Below are 17,544 nucleotides of genomic sequence, written 5' to 3'. Positions count from 1 at the left end.
AGAAACCACTTATTTAACCAAGGTGCATTTTAAACACATTATCATCCCCTTTTCAAATGACAATTTTAATACATTTAGGCCTCCAAGGAAACCCAGACTTGCAAACTGAACTCATCTGTGCTCCTGAGCCTGGCGAGGTGACTTCTTTTACAAAGCAAGTAACTAGTCCTGAAGTTAAGGCACAGAGGAATTTGCTGTGTGCCATTGCCCAGTGCCTGCTTTCAAGCCCTGAACTCCTGTTAACAACAATTTTGCTGCTGAAGTCATTGCCTATGCTGTAACGCAGTTGTTCTGCACGTACCCCAGCAATGACGTAACAGGTGCTGGGCAAGAGCAAGGCTGTGGCAGGAAACTAGCTGCTGGAGTGGCAAAAATAAGAAGTGACTGTTTGAATGGACATGGAAGGGCACCTCTGCCCCAGCGGCAATGGGAGCAGAGGAAGGGATGAAGCACAGCGGCTGGACATCCACATGACAAACAAAGCCATACATCCATGCTGCAACTTCAAATACACGTGAACTTCCCTAGAAGATCACTCCTTTTTATTCAGCTGATCATGAGATCTGCTCTCCAACAAGAAGGAAAAACTTTGCAACGGCAGAATGAAAAATAAGCCCCTTTGCTGAGAGGCTGGATTTATCATGCTGACAAACAAGACATTAGCATGCTGAATAAGGGGGAATACAACTGAACTTTTCAGGGCAGCTATTCCACCTGACCACCCCCAACCCTCCAATAACTCTTTAGCTATACATATTTTTCCATATATCTGTATTTCCCTATTTATGTATTTTAAATATATATACATACATATGTTAAAAATAGGCAAGCACTGAGATTTCATCTCCACTAACCAGATTTATTTGCCTGACAAGGTCTGAGCCTGCAGGAGCCTTATCCTTCCTCTTGCACCCCATGGGAACTGCTCTGGCGCTAGAAGTGAGAAATCCTAGAGAACATCTCGATGTTGCAATCTACTCTCCTGTTTCCATGTGGAACCAGGCCATGCTTATAACTGCTGTTTCAGAGGGGTGCTGCAAACCACTTACTTTAACACAACTGAGCTGCTGCTTTAAAGACAGGAAGCTTAAATTTTGGCATAAGACAAACTCTGTAAAAGCAACTCCGATAAGCACTAGAAATCTGTAGTTGTCTTGGAAAAAAGGCATCCTGGAGAGTTCCTGCAAACCTAACGGGAAGTTTAGAGGGCAATTTTCTTACCAAGCATTCCTGATGATGGTGGATTAGGCTGAATAGGCTCCAGTGAATTCTCCTGCAGGATATCCCAGAGTTGCCACTGCATTTTTGGATTCAGGATATAGAAGGGCTGCTCTGGATGTATACTACGATACAACTTATAGCTTTCAAAAAAGTCATAGTCTGGTTTTCTGTACCACTGGAAAACAGAAACAAGAAGTCAGACTTTTTATTTCTAGCCCACTCTTTCCCAAACCCATCAGGAAACGAGGACAAGTCAACCTGCTTCTGCCAGGGGTCAAAGGTCCTGCTATACTTACACACACACCCCCTCTGTCCCCCACAACCGCATCTGCCCTTTGGGTCACTGTGGTGACTTGACTCAGTGACATGAGCAGGAATAAAAACCAAATCTCCTCTCTTTGGCAGGGAAGAATCATTAAATGAGATCAGCCATCTTGTATAATTTCATTCTGCACCCCCCAACAGCAGACAATGTTGAGAAGTCAGCCTGAAAGCTTACAGACCCAAACCCCTCTGTGTGCTGGAGTATGAAGCATCCTATTCTGCAGGCAGGTGTCCTCAGCACAGCCTCCTAAAACAGGCTGAGCTGATTTGCATCCCAAAACTTCCCCTTTCAGTAAAAACACTTATGAAAGGTTTATGATTCCTTAACGTAATTTTGAGATTTTTTTTCCTATGCTTAAAATATCTCTGGTTTTACTGACACTTGAGCATGCTGTACATACACCCTCGTGTGTCCTGGAGGTGTGGGGCTAGACACAAGAATAAACATCAGTGAGAAAACAGGAAATGCAGTCCAGAGAAAGGAGCGCAAAGACATTTCAGTTACAGAGCTTAAAATAAAAGAATGGACTATTCACTCCTACCTGCTTTCACCCTGAGCCTCCAAAGCTCATCACTTATCAAATAAAACCCTTTTGTACTCAATGTGAAAAGGGAATGCTAGAGGGATTGCAACACCCACAAGGGAAAGTCCAGCTGACCGAGAGGAGACGTTTGGTAAGATCTTCAGAGTGTTTCCCAATCCATTCATCATGCATTGAGTATATCCATATCTGACTGGTGCTTGCAATATCCAAGCATCAACCATCTGCAAATCTTACAGCAGCTGTCAGTAAGAGGAGATCACCCTCTGACAAGATGACAACTGCTGCAGACAGCGGTGACCTCCCTGCAGCATCAGCCCCAGGAATAGCAAAGGTGGTGACCTCTTACACTTGGCCTGGGGCTCTCCACAGGGATTGGGAACAGGCAAGTGTTTCTCTAGGAGCACACATGCATGAGTGCTCAGAGGTACACAAGCATACACCCATGATAACAAAGAGGTAATCAAGAATGGCCTTAAAATGAGTGATCGCTCACATTGGGAGGAAGCGGGTTAACAGATGCACTTCAAATCATATAAATCTGATTTTATTTACAGAAAACTCAGCCTTACCTCATGAATTTCTGCATGATATGGTGCTGGATCCCAGACAATTAAGATTCCAGTGTTATATAGCTCTTCTCTCAGGAACTGCTGCTCCTCAACAGTTACAAGCTTGAATAACAACAACAAATACAATAATATACAACATGCTGTCAGAATTAGCAGGCAGCCAGACAATAAAACATACCTGAACACAGCCACAGCCACCCCAGTGCTCGTTACTGAGCATCCCCTACCTGCATGCAGGCAAGGACACAGCTCCCAGTGATGTCCTTCCAGCTCCCATCCCAGTCCTATCTAGCAGCACAGGATTTTGTGGAGCAGCAGCATTTGCAACAGCAGAATGAAAAATAAGCAGTGGGGTGCACTTCGGCCCAGGGAGGCTGGAGTCTTTTGAAGGAAAGCAGCACAACAGCACATGGGCTAGAGACAGTATCAGCAGAGAGAGAATGCTCCACCAGACGCTTCCCTCAAATGAACCAAACCAGGTGGTTCAATCACAGAAGTTGACCTCTACAGTTTGCACACAACTGTCTCAGCTTGTGACACCGAAAGCCAACCCAGGTCTGCAGCAAGAAGCAAGCAGTCAGGATCAAGTGAGACAGGGACTGATCTCCTGTCCTCCCCACCCAAAGGCATAATCCGTATAGACACAGCTTGTAAACATCTGCTGAAGAAAAGCACCATCATAAAAACCAGCTCCCATTTGTGCTGATTTTCCCCATAGATCTAATTAAGAGCCAGCCCAAGTACCCCAGCAGCAGGCTGACCTCCTGGCTGTCCCCGTACCAGAGCACAAGGACACTCTTACCAGCCCAGATGCAAATTACTCCAAAAGCAACAAGGGTTTCCTCGCATCTGTTCTTAACTCTGCGGGATTAGGCTTTGGCCTTGACCACGTGTCCTGCCTAGGTTTCATTTCCTTACAGTAGATAAAACATCTGGGCTGCTTGTGAGCTGGAGCGTGCAAGGCTGCAGGTGTGAATGTCTGCTCACTGCCCCGGACAGCAGAGCAAGGAGAGGACACGGCAGGTGGTACCAGCAACCCCCGCGCCAGGTTCGGTGCGACAGAGCACCCCAACAGGACAGGAACGTGGCAAGGAACATGGCCACTTCATTCTCATTCCATTGTTTCTATTTAAAGGCTAGAAATCCTTCAGGAACTTTTCTGATGGGAAACATGTGAAAGGAGGATTCAAGAGAGATTGAGCATCAGGGAATGCAAAGGTCAGCCAAGCAAAGGCATGTGAGTTGGCAGAGGTACACAAACCCTAGAGAGCTGTGACAGGCACAAAAACAAAGGGATAAGAAACCAGGTGGGGAGCATCCCCACAAACACAATGTGTTCGCTATTTCCTTCCCCACACCACAGAGCTGAGTCCTGGCACTATCAGTAATCCATTCCTCACATAACCTGTTTGCTGGAGGAATCTGGCTCCCCAGATACCTTTAGTGACTATTTGTTCTGTTTAACAGCGATGGATTCTTTCCAAGTAGTTAAATTCATGTAAATTGCTACATCACTTATTTGTCTTGCCCAGCTTTTTAAATCCTAATTAGTTAAGTGATCTATTGATTTCCTAGTTAATTCACTCTTTAGCCAATTGGCCATTTAACAAGTATCTTGCTAATACAGCTCTTACCCTCCTGATATGTTTATTGACCTTATTAAAATAAGTTTCTTCTTTCCAACTACCACAGCCAATTCCTTGTAATCTAAATGTGCTCCCCTCTCCCATCACAATCTCACTCCATTCCACCGATGTGCTATCTCCTTTCTCTTCCTCCCTGCTGACTCATTAGTGCCAATAACAGCAAACACAGCCAAAGCAGAGAGGGCTCTCCATGACAGCAAGAAGCCGGACAAGGACAACCATAAACAAGGGCTGGGAGGAGCGAGGTACTCTGGTCCTCCGTCAGCTCTGCAGAAAAGAGCTGTGTCCTACAGAACCACATTGGCATTCCCCCCGCACACTCGTCAGCCCTTATTTTTGCAAGATGCGAGCACTTTCCCAGGGCAAATCAATGTCTTGTGTATGACTGCAGGAAAAAATGCCATTAAACGACGTGGTACTGATGAACCAGTGAAGGTCTCAGAAAATAAGCAAGGCAATGCTAAAGAATATCCTCAAGCCTATCCTCACATTTCTCCCCCCAGCCAGTATCAATCTACTAATCTTTTCTTGTGCACACAGATGTACAAGATACCCCATACCACTGTTAAAACTATCCATCCCCTATATATGTGCTACAGACTGGCCAGCAAATTACAGAAAAATATCTTAAAATAGTTATTAAGGAACTTAGGGCCACTGGCCACACACAGCAAAGGGACACCATTCAATACAGACTAGTTCTGACAGATTAGATCCAGGAGATCCCATTTCCTTCAGTTTGAGAATAGATGGAGGATTGATCAATAGTAAGAGCCAAGATAAGTGCAGCTAAGCCACAATCCCATCTGTGTTCCAAGTGACCACTTAGTACATAAGAAAAACCAAACCTAGAACAAGAAGAAACTACAGCTTGTGCGGCCAGCGCCTGATGTCTGCAAGCAGCTGAAAACAAAATGCCACGAGGCAGCCCCACTAACAAGAGGGTTAAGATGATGTCACCATGACTAGAACAGCAACGAACCATTAAATGTGCATATAAAAACACAGAAGAAAAACAGGCTCCCAATCCAGTTATCCCTGAAGATAACAGGGACTGCAATTAGAGCTGTTCGTTTTACAAACTCCAGAAGAGAGACTCCTGCACTGTTCACAGGGACAGAATCTTTTGCTCCGTTTTGGCAGCTAGATCAACACTGCATTTTAGCCTCAAAAACTACAATAATTTTGTTCTCTCTGTAACTGAAATTTGTAAGCTGGTCTCCATTGAGAGGGGATGGTGGCAGATGAAAAGCGTCATCCACAGCTGCAGGCTAATCTGCATGGAGAACAGAAGCACTATGAAGGTACACTTAGTCCAAAATAAGAGCATCCACACAGAAAGTTATTACTGCTGTACAAACACACGGTTACCCTCCTCCCTGTGCAGATAACACTGGTACCACACAGGTCATGTACACGGTTTTGCTGGTAAATGACTTCATATCACAGTAAGTCTGGCAACAAGCACATCCTCCAGAGAAAGTTTTCTTAAGTGATAACACCTATCTGACATCATAAAAATACATACAGAAGGAAAAGAAAAAAAAATAGAGAGGTCAAACAGGGCAGAGGAAGGAGAATGTCAGCAGCCAGATATGTCTGCTAGAAACAGATCGGTTCAGAAAGAAGAAACTGTCCCACATGTGGCTGGTGGTTTAAGGCAGGGGAATTGAGATGCAGCAAGCAGCACAACGGAGCACATTAGCAAGGAGAAAAGGCGAGACCCAAGAGCAGAAAGAGGCAGCAACGGTTTTTGCTCAAGAAACAAGAACACTCTTCAAAAGACATGCAGAGTGAACTAGGGAAAGCTAGCTTCACATCTTGCCTTTGAAGAGCATGGCCAAGCTCCTGCTGCTGCTTTGAGAAACTTCAAACCTTGTTACAGGGCAGCACCCACGAACCTCTCGCACAAGAGCAGATGAAAAAACTCTGGGCCTATAAATCTCAGCTTTGGGGTGAGGAAAGTAAACTGCCTTAACAGTTCTGGAGAACAAAAGCTACGCGCTTCGGTCTCCCATCTCCCCATCACTCACCCCCTCAGTTTTCATGTGCCTACACAGCCTCCTCCTGGGCAAGGAGGTGCCTGTACTCTGCTCTGCAATGCCGCACCACATCTTGCATCCAATGACTCGTGGCTTCATCAGTATTTTACTGCCTCACTCCACCCACTCCCCAGCACACACTACTGAGATTTCCTCTTCTCTTTGCATGTCTACACTTGAAAATTCCTCTCCCCAAAACAGGCAAAAATGAAGGGCAACAGCTCTATGGGAGGAGGGTGAAAACACTCCCTGAGATGTACCTAGAGCAGTCACGGTCTCTTATTGTGGGTCTCACTCCGCTCCTGAACGGGTGGCACCCTAACCCTGATAATGTATTATTAGATGTGGTCCTAACCATTGAGAGTCTGCTTCAAAGCCTATTGAATTCCAAAAAAAATAGCAGAAGGAGAGCCTCATACCTAGAAAGAGCTCTCAAAGAGTCAGGGAAAATTTAACTAGGTAAACAATGCCTTTTATTAAAGGTACTTTCTGCAATGCTCTGCAATGAGGTTCTGGACCCTCTGACTCACCCACCAGAGTCCATGCCCCCTCCTGGCTGCATGCAGGCTACAGCTTTAAAGGTGGGTCCCTTGACAATGGCCTTCAGGCATTTAACAGCCCTGGTTAATGTGTTATCTACAGTCTGCAGCATTACTGGGCAGAAAAGAAGTACTGTTCTTTTATCAGAAGCCAATTAAACTCCATTCTTCATACCCATCTGTGGGGCAGGCACAACTCGTGTCCTGGCACAGCTTGGCTTGCTAAGCAGCATTTTAAAGACCTCCCAGCAGCAGATGAAGCCAGAAGCTCTGCTCCCAGGTGGTATGGGGAGGTTCACAGCTTTGCCACGCTTGGTCCATTTGGCACATATTCATCAGACCTACCTGGGAGTTCACAAGACGAATCGTTGTCTTTTGCCCCACATCTTCCTGAAACCCCTTGATAGGAGCCCCATTGAATCGCAAGACGGCATCGTGACTGTCTGAAAGCAAAAGAGAGTAAATACCTGTGAGCTAACAACTGGTTTTGGAGTGACAGGAGAGATGTGTTATTCCCCTTCATTTCTAATACACTCAGGCTAGACCGTGGCTTTCCAACTGCAAGTATCAAGCCAGATTCTATGGAAGAAGTCATTAGTCTAACTTCATGATCAGTAAACTTTTAAAAATCCACTTTTTTATACCACAATGCACTGCAAGCTGAGAGTGCAGCCCTAGCATTTGCCCTGCACAGAGGAATGCTGCGTCTCCCTCCCTTTTCCTCTTCTTCCTTCCAAACACTCTACCAGGAGATAGACCAATATACAATTAATTTACCATGTGGCTGGCTGCAAACTAAGGAACTAGGAAATAACAGTGAGCCAGCATCCTCTCTTGCAGTCTGGAGACTGACCAGCCTGAGAAACATGTATAATAACCTCAGTGGAAAACAAAGCTGGCTTCAGCCTGCCAGTGTGCCTCCCACGTTACAGAAATAAAACCACCGCTGTGCATTTAACAGGCGCAGCTTGTTACATGCCTTGGGATTCACTGCATTTTCCTCTGCTGGCATCATCTCTGAAGACAGCACAGCATTCCTGCAGCATCCTCCTCTGCCTCTGCACGGCCGGCCGTGCTGCTGTAACGGCACAGAGCCAGGCTGCTGCTGCGGCATATATGCCTGGCACCCTGGTTTCTCCATACCTACTGGCTAGATTTGCATAGGAAACCTGTTATGGGACCAGAGGTGTTCAGCTGCTGAGTCCCCAGCCAGGGGAGAAAGGCTAACCTGGTCCAGAACTGGGACTTTTTGAGATAATTTTCTTGAAAAGAGGGGTGTTCTCACAAGCAATGCTGGAAGATCAGTGATCACTGGCAGCGAAGACTAGCTTCTCAGCTACTTTATTCTCATAGACATGTGGATCTTGTTTAGAGCCCTTCCAAAGCAACACATGAAACCCAGAAAGGTGATGTTTCCAAAAAGAAAAATAAAAAATAAAGTGTCCATGCTGAGAAGCAGTTCTGTAGCTACCACTACAAACCCTTAACTCCACATCCTACCTTGCATCAAGGGAGTACAGGGTTATAATTCTCCCACAGAACTTCAGTCAGCCACCAAGCATTATTGTGCCCCAAATTTGCATTTTAAATGGGTGTTTAATGACTGCACAGGCAGAGTAGCTGGGTCTCTGAAGCACTCTGTCTCCAGGTGGTCGTGCTGCACTCATTATTTCCCAGGTCAGATTTTTCACTGACAATTCATAGCTTCCAATGACATCAAGAGCCCAGTACGAAAGGAGCTGCCTGTTTACAAACCTCTCCCTGTTCTGCTCTGCCAGCCTCCCTCACATTGACTAATTGCTCATTTGATATCTTAACACGATTACACAGAAATACAAATACTTCCTGGTCATTTAAGGAATAATAATTCAGCAGTCTATCGTGTTCATCCATGCAAATGCCTCATTTTAACCTGTCAGATGTAGCAGGTTTTTGGCACCTTCCTCCAAGACAACCATGGCTTTTCCTACATGGCAATACATCAGGTCAAAACTAGGAAGAAAACATGCATAAATACACTCAATACTCCAACAATATTCACCCTGCCCAGCTCAAGGCTGCAAGTGCCCATAACTCTGCAGAATGACTAGCAGAGATGATGGCTTGAGCAGAAAGGTTAAAGTCTGGGACCCAGGCGTGAAGAACGCAAACCAGGAATGCCAGCAGGGGTTAACGGCATTAATTACACAGTGACCTTTTCAGCTCCCATCCCTTGTGGTCTGGAACAAACTAGTGTTTCAGCTTTGGGGACAGGCTCATAGACCGGCTGTAGGAACAATGACGTCCTCTCAGCTGTGCCACGGCTGGAGCAAAGCCCATCACACTTCTTGGCTGCTCTGATACCAAACCCATGGACTGTGTTACAACACCCCATGGACACCACCCTCAGCTCTCAAGGGTATCTCTTTATGGAGGAACGAGTGGTTTTATCAGCGTGCTGGAGTCTAACAAAGACACCCTTGGGCACACGCCAGCTGTTTCAGGGAAGGGTGTTCTACAGAAGGTCACTTCCATGGAAACCTTTAGTTACTGAACTTCAGGAGGCACTTGAACAAGACAAGACAGGTACTCAGAGGAAAAATCAGAATTGGCTTAAGTCTTGACCCACCTTGGACTCAAACACTCCTAAGAGGTGGAAACAATTACATCAATCAAGTCCCACTGGTAATTTTTACCAGGAGGCAATGTTATCGTAGTTCATACCACCACTATCTTTTTCATCCCATTTTTTATAGCATTTAAATACACTTCGGACTTTCTCACCTCATTTTAGCACATGCCTACCTGCCCTGTGGATCACAGAGGAGTCTGGGGAGAACATTTAAACAAGCACCAAAACAAATCCCTGACCCTCTCACAAGCATCCATGAACTACAATTCTGAAGGCTTTGCCCAAGTTGTCCATGAATAATGTATTAAAAGCTATCCACCTACTTGTTTCAGAAGATGGAGGCTACTTGCAGCTTAGTGTAAGCCAAAGGGATCTGATCTGACAGATAACTTACAAACACACCAAAGTCTGCAAGCTATTTCCACTGGAGAGAAACTCCTAGGCTATAGAACTTCTTCTGTGAAGTTGCAGGTTAGCAAAGTGTGAATCTTGACTGAGCCTCAAACAACAATTAATGAAGGAAGCTGAGAGAACTGCAGGTACATAAGAACTCCCTGCCAGGCACAGAATCCTGAGTTGAAGGCTGGAGAGCTGGTCTGCCCTGCATGCTGCTTTCTCAGAGAGACAAAATGCATAAGTTATAAAACAATGTAATTTGATTTTATGCTAATGCAAAGATACCAACCTATCTCTTGTCCCAAATGAGATGATTTCAGAGACCCTGCCGAGGACACGACAGCACAGCGACCCAGGCGGCCCACTGTTTCATTGAGACTTTTCCCTGGTATGTATTGCTGCCATTCAGAGGTATCAAAAGGACCATCCGACCCCTCTATCATGGTCACGTTCACCCTGTCCCGTAGCTGGCAGAGCAGCTTCTCTGGGCTGAGTTTAGCAGTGTTCCTCTTCCCGTTGTAAGTCACATTGTACTTGTTCATGGATAAGTAATTTATTCTGACCTTCTGGAGCCTGGGTATGAGATTTCTGGATGAGCTGTCCTTATCCCACACCTTCACAGAGTCTGCCGCTTTCTTGAACTTTTCGGCTGTTCCAGAGGTGCTGCCTTTTACTTTGTTGTGGTTACCAAATGATGTTTGGGGTATGTGCCCCAATTCACTGACTGCTTCATGGAAAAGGCCCTGTGATTTAAGTGAGGTCCATTTTTCCGAGGTCCTGTGAACCTGCAAATCGTCGTTCTCGGTCTTGAAAGGAACATAGTAGCTTCTCCTCGTCTCTCTCCACAGGCACACCGTCAGCGCTACCAGGATCACCACAAGAACACACATCAATTTTTTCAACGCATTGATGTGAACCATAGTGTACGGTGCATCCAGATGGGACACTGAACACAGGGCAAGGAGCTGGTCCTGGGCGGGAGGAAAACATCTCAGTCAGGGCTGCGTGCACAGTCATGTGTGTATATACAGTTACAAATGTCAATGTGCTGGTAATGGGAAGGGAGAGGGAAAACACAGGAGTAATTTTAAAATTTCAGGCTGTTTAAAGATCTCATTTGAAAGTCCACCACCTTGAACATCACACAGGAAGACATGAGCTGGCTTTTAGCCATCACGGTATGTAATAGTGATCTGAGGCCACTGCCACTCAAACTTTTTCTCTATTCCCTTCCACAAGTGACAGTCAAGTCTTGTTAGACAGTATCATACCAGTGGCAGGGCAAGTCTCCACTTACCTTCATGTCCCATCCCAGCCAGCTGATATACAAATCCCACCACTAGTATTTCCAGAACCAAGCTCCTACTTTACCATAGGCATGAAGACTAACAAAGCACATAATGAGGCATACAACTGTTGGAATAAAAGCTGTGAGTGCACAAACAGCAGGAGTTTCACCAGCCTGGTACCAACACGCTTGGTGACTTCCCAGGGAACTCCTGCACACCTGCAGTGGGCTGAGGGCTCTCTCAATGTGAAGCCTCACTAAACAGCTGCTGGCAGTCAATTAATCCACAGTAGCATTTGAGGCACGTTTGGGTTCATAAATGTACTTTGATAAACACTACTCAAGGTATGCTACTCTTGGAAAAAGCAAAGCCAGATCTTATTGTACTGCACAACCTGTCCTCTTTTGCACTGCCTCATATTAGCAGACTCCTCCAGCTCCTGTCTTGTTATAAAAGGGGGCAAGTCAATAGCAGGAGTGCCCGAAGGGCAGCTCAACCTAGGCAGTACAAGGAGGTGGTGAAGGAAACATATGCTGAGGCATAAACGCCTTGTGAGTGACGCAAGGGACCAGAGAAGACCGGAGGGCAGCTGTTCGTGTCCCTATGTGGCTCCTCCGGGATGTGACCCAGGACACTGGAGTGGTATAGAGATGCAAGTGCCCCAGCGCTCCTCAGGAGACAAACACATGCAGATCATCACCCATCCTAGAGAGAGGCTAAGGACAACTCTCTTCTTTGGAAACTTGCCGAAAGCAAGCACTGCTACTGAGAAGTTACCGAGCTGCTGACATGATACCTGGCAATACAGCAGAAGCTCTCTAGCTCAGGTCATTTCTGGCTGTTTGCAGATTTTCTTCCAAGGGTTTATGCAGGACATCTCAAAACACAACAGTTCTGTGATGCACTGAAGAGTTCAAGAAACAACTGGAAAAAAAAAAAAAAGGGAGAGAAAAAAAAACTATTATGGGAGAACCCTGCAGTCCCAGAAAAGCTGTTACACAGGCATGGAAGGGCCAGCAGCAAACACATTAACACCACATAAGCTCTTTACACGCTCAAATGCCCACTCAAAATGGGCATCTTCCTTCTTAGTCTAAACTCTACTCTCATCTAAAGCAGGAACCCCTTTGTAGGCTTTGGGTTCTATGCTCTGGTCAGACCGACAGCCTTCTCCATGGAGAACACTCTGAGCAGTGGATAGACCTGTAATATAGCAAAGGAAAAATCCCAATGCTGATGCTTAACACAATGAACAGGGAAAGGAAAGACAAAGCTAACTTTTCTTAGGGAAATACCTTCTTTTTGGAGCAAGTGCGTCATATGAAAAGTTCTGCCTTAATCCACAGCTCTTCACCCTCCAGCCACACTTTGTCCAGCCCCCAACCTGTCTTTATTCACACTGTATTTCTTTACACAAGATGAGGGTCTGACTTCCAGGAAATTCAACTAAGGCCTCCCACACAGGCAGAACAGAGCCTCCACACCACTGGCCCACAGCGCAAAGTTCTTCACTTCGGGCCCCTCTCCTGAGGGGTTTCCAGGTGTAGGTGACAGCAGGGGCATCTCAGTACCATCAGCTTTGGTTTCCCATGGCTAGGATAATCTGGAGCGGCAGGTTGAGGTAGAACAACCTTGCAGCTCACTGCAATTTCCTGCTGGGACACTCCTCCCCATGCCGCAAAGCAGGGGATGCCCAACAAGTCACAACACCTCCTCTCCTCCCCAGGCCACACACAGGAACCTGGACAACTCACCTTCAGCACTCAGCCCAATGTGATCACCACCTCTGATGACTGTGCATCCTGCTACAATGTGAACAGTCACTTTGCTTCAATTTGTAACTCGAGAAAGTAAGTTCTGCAAGCAAATACATTTTTGCAGAGCCACGCCATTTTAAGGTACCTTTTGCTCACCACGGATTCACTGCAGTTCAGTTTATTTCTACTACTTCACATGATACGATTTTATGTCATTTGCACAAGTAGCGTCCTAACACAAAGTCCCTCCCAAGCACTCTGCCACCAAAACCTTTTTGGTGGAGCACGAAGGCAGCTGCTCTTCCAGATAAAGTAGGGCAGCTGCTCTTCCAGATAAGGTAGGACAGCCCTCAGTGGGCTCTCTTTCCACACCTTCAATCCATAAGTCATCTGTGTGCACTTCTGTATGGCAGCAGCTAGCACCAACATGCTCTTCAGGAGGTGATGGAAACTTATCACCTACTCACAGCACAAGGTGTCAGCTATGAATACTAAAAAAGAAAGGACAAAAGAAAAAAAAAATCCCCCAAACCTACAAAAATACTTAAATAGCTGCTGCCTTCTTGAAACCTACAGCCAGACACGGCTGTGAGGTGCAGCGCTGGCAGGCTGAGCCTATACAGCAAGTCCTCGGAGGATAAATTAATCCTGTGTGGAGAACAAGTAAGTGATACAGTATCTTCAAGACAGTCAGAGAATTATATCTCCACGCACTCTTATACTTAACCTTTGCTGTCCAAGCGTCGCATTGGACTCAGGTCTTAATCACCAAAGCACAGAAGAGTGCGAAAGTCCTGCCGTCTCCCACATCCCCGGCACTGCCGTCCACCCGGGAGCCGCAGCCAGCAGTGCCCAGGAGAGAACACCAGGCAATCCACGCTTCCACAACCCACAGCAGACTCACCCTAAAACTGCTAACAACAGTGTCTTCACCTCATTAAACAAAAAGTCTGTCAAGCCCTTACCTGTCTCCTATAGCGACCGACAGCGGATACACAGATAAACCACCTAGGTAGGGACAAAGGTATGAATATATTTCTCTTCCAGTAAAAGCACACAGCTTCCAAAAAGCTGCATCATCAGCTGAACCAATGCCCATCCTCTGCACATTTGTTTAAATACTTCTTGAAACCACTCACATTTCCCAAACAGCCTGAGGCAATGAACTCTGTAATCGCGCACCACACAGAGACAACCGCTCCTCTCCTGGCTTCGCACCAGCAAACCCAGTCGCACTGACAGTAATCCCGCTGCTGTCGCTGTCTGCACGTCCTTCGTGGTTGCACCACCTCTCCTAACACTCTGCTTTCCCCACTGGTTGCTTTTCCAAGCTGAATCCTGCTTGTTCCGACTCCTCCTCGCACAGCAGCTTTTCCACACTTTTCCACACCTCCGACTCTCTCGGTCAGCTTCCCCGAGACCGTTTAAGCCGGTGAGGATCCCTGCAGGCCGGCACACCAGGACACCCCAGCCGCACTCGCTCGGGCCACGTGGTCTGGCAGCAACATAACAACGTGGCTGCTTTGTTCTTCTTCCAAAAACTTCCTCCACTTCTGTTTCCCTTCCTGACCACTTCTAAGCCCTGAGCTCTAAGCTGTCAGTAATGACTTTGGGATATTTTGCAAGCAGCACTGACTCACGGAGAGTTCTCCCAGCACGGGGCGGAGGGGCAGGAATAAAATATGACTAAAGAGCGTTACTCTACCCCTGCCAGCACAGGCTGCCTTTGCTGTTGTGCTGCCCAGCCACGCAGGATCGCCAGACCCCTCTGCAGCTGCTTGGTGTTTCCTCTGGCCCCGGCAGCCCTCTGAAGACAAAGCCAGCCAAGCCCATCACCTAACGCCCTTCCTCCATACCGCTGCAGATCCGTTATCGCCGCTCAACTGCGGAGATCTCAGCAAAAATCCCTGCGGGACTTGTGTGGTGTTGTGAAACCTGACCAGTTTGTTGCCTAGCTGCCAGGCAGTCACTAATCCAGGACAGGAACTTTCTCATCCCACAACAGCTTAGGCTTTTTCTGAGGCTCTTGGTGAGCAATCTCACCAAAATCTTGAAAATTTGGGCATACTGTTTTCCCCCCTCTAGGCTTGCTAGCTTCTGAAAACGAGAAAAGAGGAATCAAGCAGATAGGTTTGAAATGTGACTGTCTTCTGCAAACAGATGATTAGACTTCTCCATTCGTTCTTATGCATTTTACACATGGTAGTTATTATTATCCTGTTTACTGGTCTGAAGCAACAGGCCCAGCAGAGTGAGTCCCTCTGAAATACAGCAAACCCAGCACTGTGTCTGCCTCCTTCAATTTTTCTGGGTCAGAGCCTGAAGTGAACAGGTCCCACACTGCAGTAACTCAGGATTTCCAAACCTGACCTCCCTAAAACAGCTGGTGCAGACCAGCTGTCTCCAAAAGGTTTGGCAATCATGTCAAATAACACCTTTAATTTACGCTACGACTTCAGAAATCCAACCCTCAGGGATGGGCACATGCAGGGATCAGATCCACCTGTTCTACAATGTCTTTCCTTGGTCCCTCCATTCATACAGCAACATCATTCACCCACAGTTTTCTTGCCTCTGATGTATGCACAAATGCTTTTTACTGTAGAAAGCTGTTCCTCAGTCTTTTTTTCTTGGGTGATGTGATAATGATTTAATATTCAAACTTAGAGCATATTCATTTCTTTCCAGGTTTCCTTCATTTATGCATTTCAGTCTGTATCCACAGCTTTGCCATGACCTAAATATAATACAAAGCACTAAAGCTTCATTTCTAGCTTTTGCTGGTGTATTTTTGAATGTTTTTATGCTCCCCCATCTGAAAACTTTATACTTCAACTACATCTTTTTATTCTTTTTTTATTCATTTTCTCTCAGTATTAACCCGTTCTTCCAGCCAGCCCCCCTGTAAAGCACCTGTGAAGAGAGCAGTGGCTGGTAGCAGAGGCAGAATGAGTTCATGTGGAAGTGTGTGAAAAGAGGGTACCTGAAGGGGAAAGACATGGAGGTGTGGGGTAGGAATCCCTCCATTCAAAATACAATAACACACCCAAGGAAACTGAAGTGGAAAAAAACTGAGATTTGAGAAGTAATCTTGAATTTGCATTCACTCTTAGAATTCCCTACTCCTGTACTGGGAGAAAAAAATTCTCAAGAAACTTCCCAGTTTTAAATAAACTATGATCATGCCATTTTGCAAATGAAGCAGTTGTATTTTTCATATATTCAATACATCAGATGAAACATTATGATAGATTTATTAAAGCTAAAGATCTGTCCCTCTGGAAATGAGTTTCAGAAGATCTCTCTGATATTTTATTCAGACCGGCCTGTTAATTCAACTGTGTGTATTTCAATTTTGTAAATATATAAACAGGGAAGACTCGCAGCAACTCTTGTTTGTTTCTTTTTTTTCTAAAATATCAGTGTGCTGTGATAATAAAACCTCTGTTAAGCCATACACTTAAGTATGTACTTCCAATGCCACGAAATAGAACAACAACCAAAAAAAGTGGAGAATGAGGAAGTTTTTTGTGGAGAATTAGAAAAAAAAAAGGGGTGTTTTAAGTGAGGAAGATGGTTATATTCCCACCAGTGCACTGAGGAACAGCTATACAAGTCACTTGCTAACGAAATAAATCATTCTATTAGCCTTGGTTGCATTAAAAAGAAATCTCTGCATTTGCCAGAAAAAATATGCTGCTGTCTCTGCTGAAAAAAACTTCCAGGAAAATGGGAGAGGTGGATTTAAGAGGGGAGGCACAGATGAAAAAGTTTAAGCATGTGTTTCATTTTGGTCATGCGTTGTCAACAAACACTGGGATTTAATAAAGGTAGAAGCCATGATTTCTGGCTGTGTCAGCCCTTTATTCCCCCTCTTTTCTGAGGTCTCATGTTGTTTTTGGAGGGTGGCTCTGCACAGCAGTGCACAGTCCTAATTAAAAAGCAGCAATTTTGCTTTTGCTCACTGCAGATGCTCTGCCAGGCACCTGCAGAACCGCAGTGTCACCATCAGCCACCCAGACCTACAGCAAGAGGTGACCCACGCTGTCCTGGCTCCCCAGCTCCAGCCACCCCAGCAGGATGCCTGCGCAGCACCAGGGCATGGTCTTAAACAAAGTGCATGTTTGGAGCTGTCGGAGCTCAGCTCTAACAATCCACTTTACATTAGCAAGTATGACATATGTGATGATAAATCTGCTCCAGGGCACCTGAACCAGGCAGCCCATGCAGTTAATGACACGCCAGCAGCTGTGGCTGCAGCAAGCAGCAGGACGCCCAGCAGCACCCGCAGAGCCGCGGAGCAGCTTTCCCAAGATGTGAGCTTCTGTTTTCTCGTGTGTTCCTGTCCAGGCCAGGGGTGAACACAAAAACACACATACAGGGACCATCTTCAACAGCAATGTATTATGATAATGAGGAAGGGAGGGCTTCAACAAACTGTCACAGCACAGCCACGCTGCTCTGATAGATGGTGACTGTCAAAGGGACGGTCCTCCTGTCCCACTGTCCCACTGCCTGCCTCTTCAGAGACTGGCATCTACAGAGGGATGACCTTCAGCTCTGACAAGTGTATCACAGTACCCCCTTTCACTCCAACACTGTCAG

The 17,544-nt window shown here is 46.0% G+C and overlaps 1 protein-coding gene across 22 annotated transcripts in view; it reads right to left on the bottom strand.

Annotated features, from left to right (window-relative positions):
• The window catches only part of ST6GAL1 (ST6 beta-galactoside alpha-2,6-sialyltransferase 1), a 50,980-nt gene that overhangs the window by 2,195 nt on the left and 31,241 nt on the right, over nt 1–17,544 (bottom strand). For 7 of the 22 annotated variants that reach the window (XM_065074325.1, XM_065074327.1, XM_065074328.1 and 4 more), the window contains 5 exons: nt 11,979–12,106; nt 10,183–10,864; nt 7,232–7,329; nt 2,660–2,761; nt 1,222–1,396 (listed from right to left, as the gene is read on the bottom strand). In XM_065074325.1, the coding sequence (XP_064930397.1) occupies nt 1,222–1,396; nt 2,660–2,761; nt 7,232–7,329; nt 10,183–10,813 (1,006 nt within the window). In that variant the 5' untranslated portion in view covers nt 10,814–10,864; nt 11,979–12,106. Of the gene's footprint in view, nt 1–1,221; nt 1,397–2,659; nt 2,762–2,886; nt 3,298–7,231; nt 7,330–10,182; nt 10,865–11,978; nt 12,107–12,936; nt 13,174–13,666; nt 13,849–13,904; nt 14,054–14,078; nt 14,844–17,544 lie in introns of those variants that run through there. The other 15 variants (XM_065074320.1, XM_065074322.1, XM_065074319.1 and 12 more) reach the window with 11 other exon arrangements.

The sequence above is a fragment of the Columba livia genome, chromosome 9 (genome assembly GCF_036013475.1).
Source record: "Columba livia isolate bColLiv1 breed racing homer chromosome 9, bColLiv1.pat.W.v2, whole genome shotgun sequence".
In the NCBI taxonomy this organism is placed as follows: domain Eukaryota; kingdom Metazoa; phylum Chordata; class Aves; order Columbiformes; family Columbidae; genus Columba; species Columba livia.
This window is presented reverse-complemented; position numbering and strand designations above follow the sequence as displayed.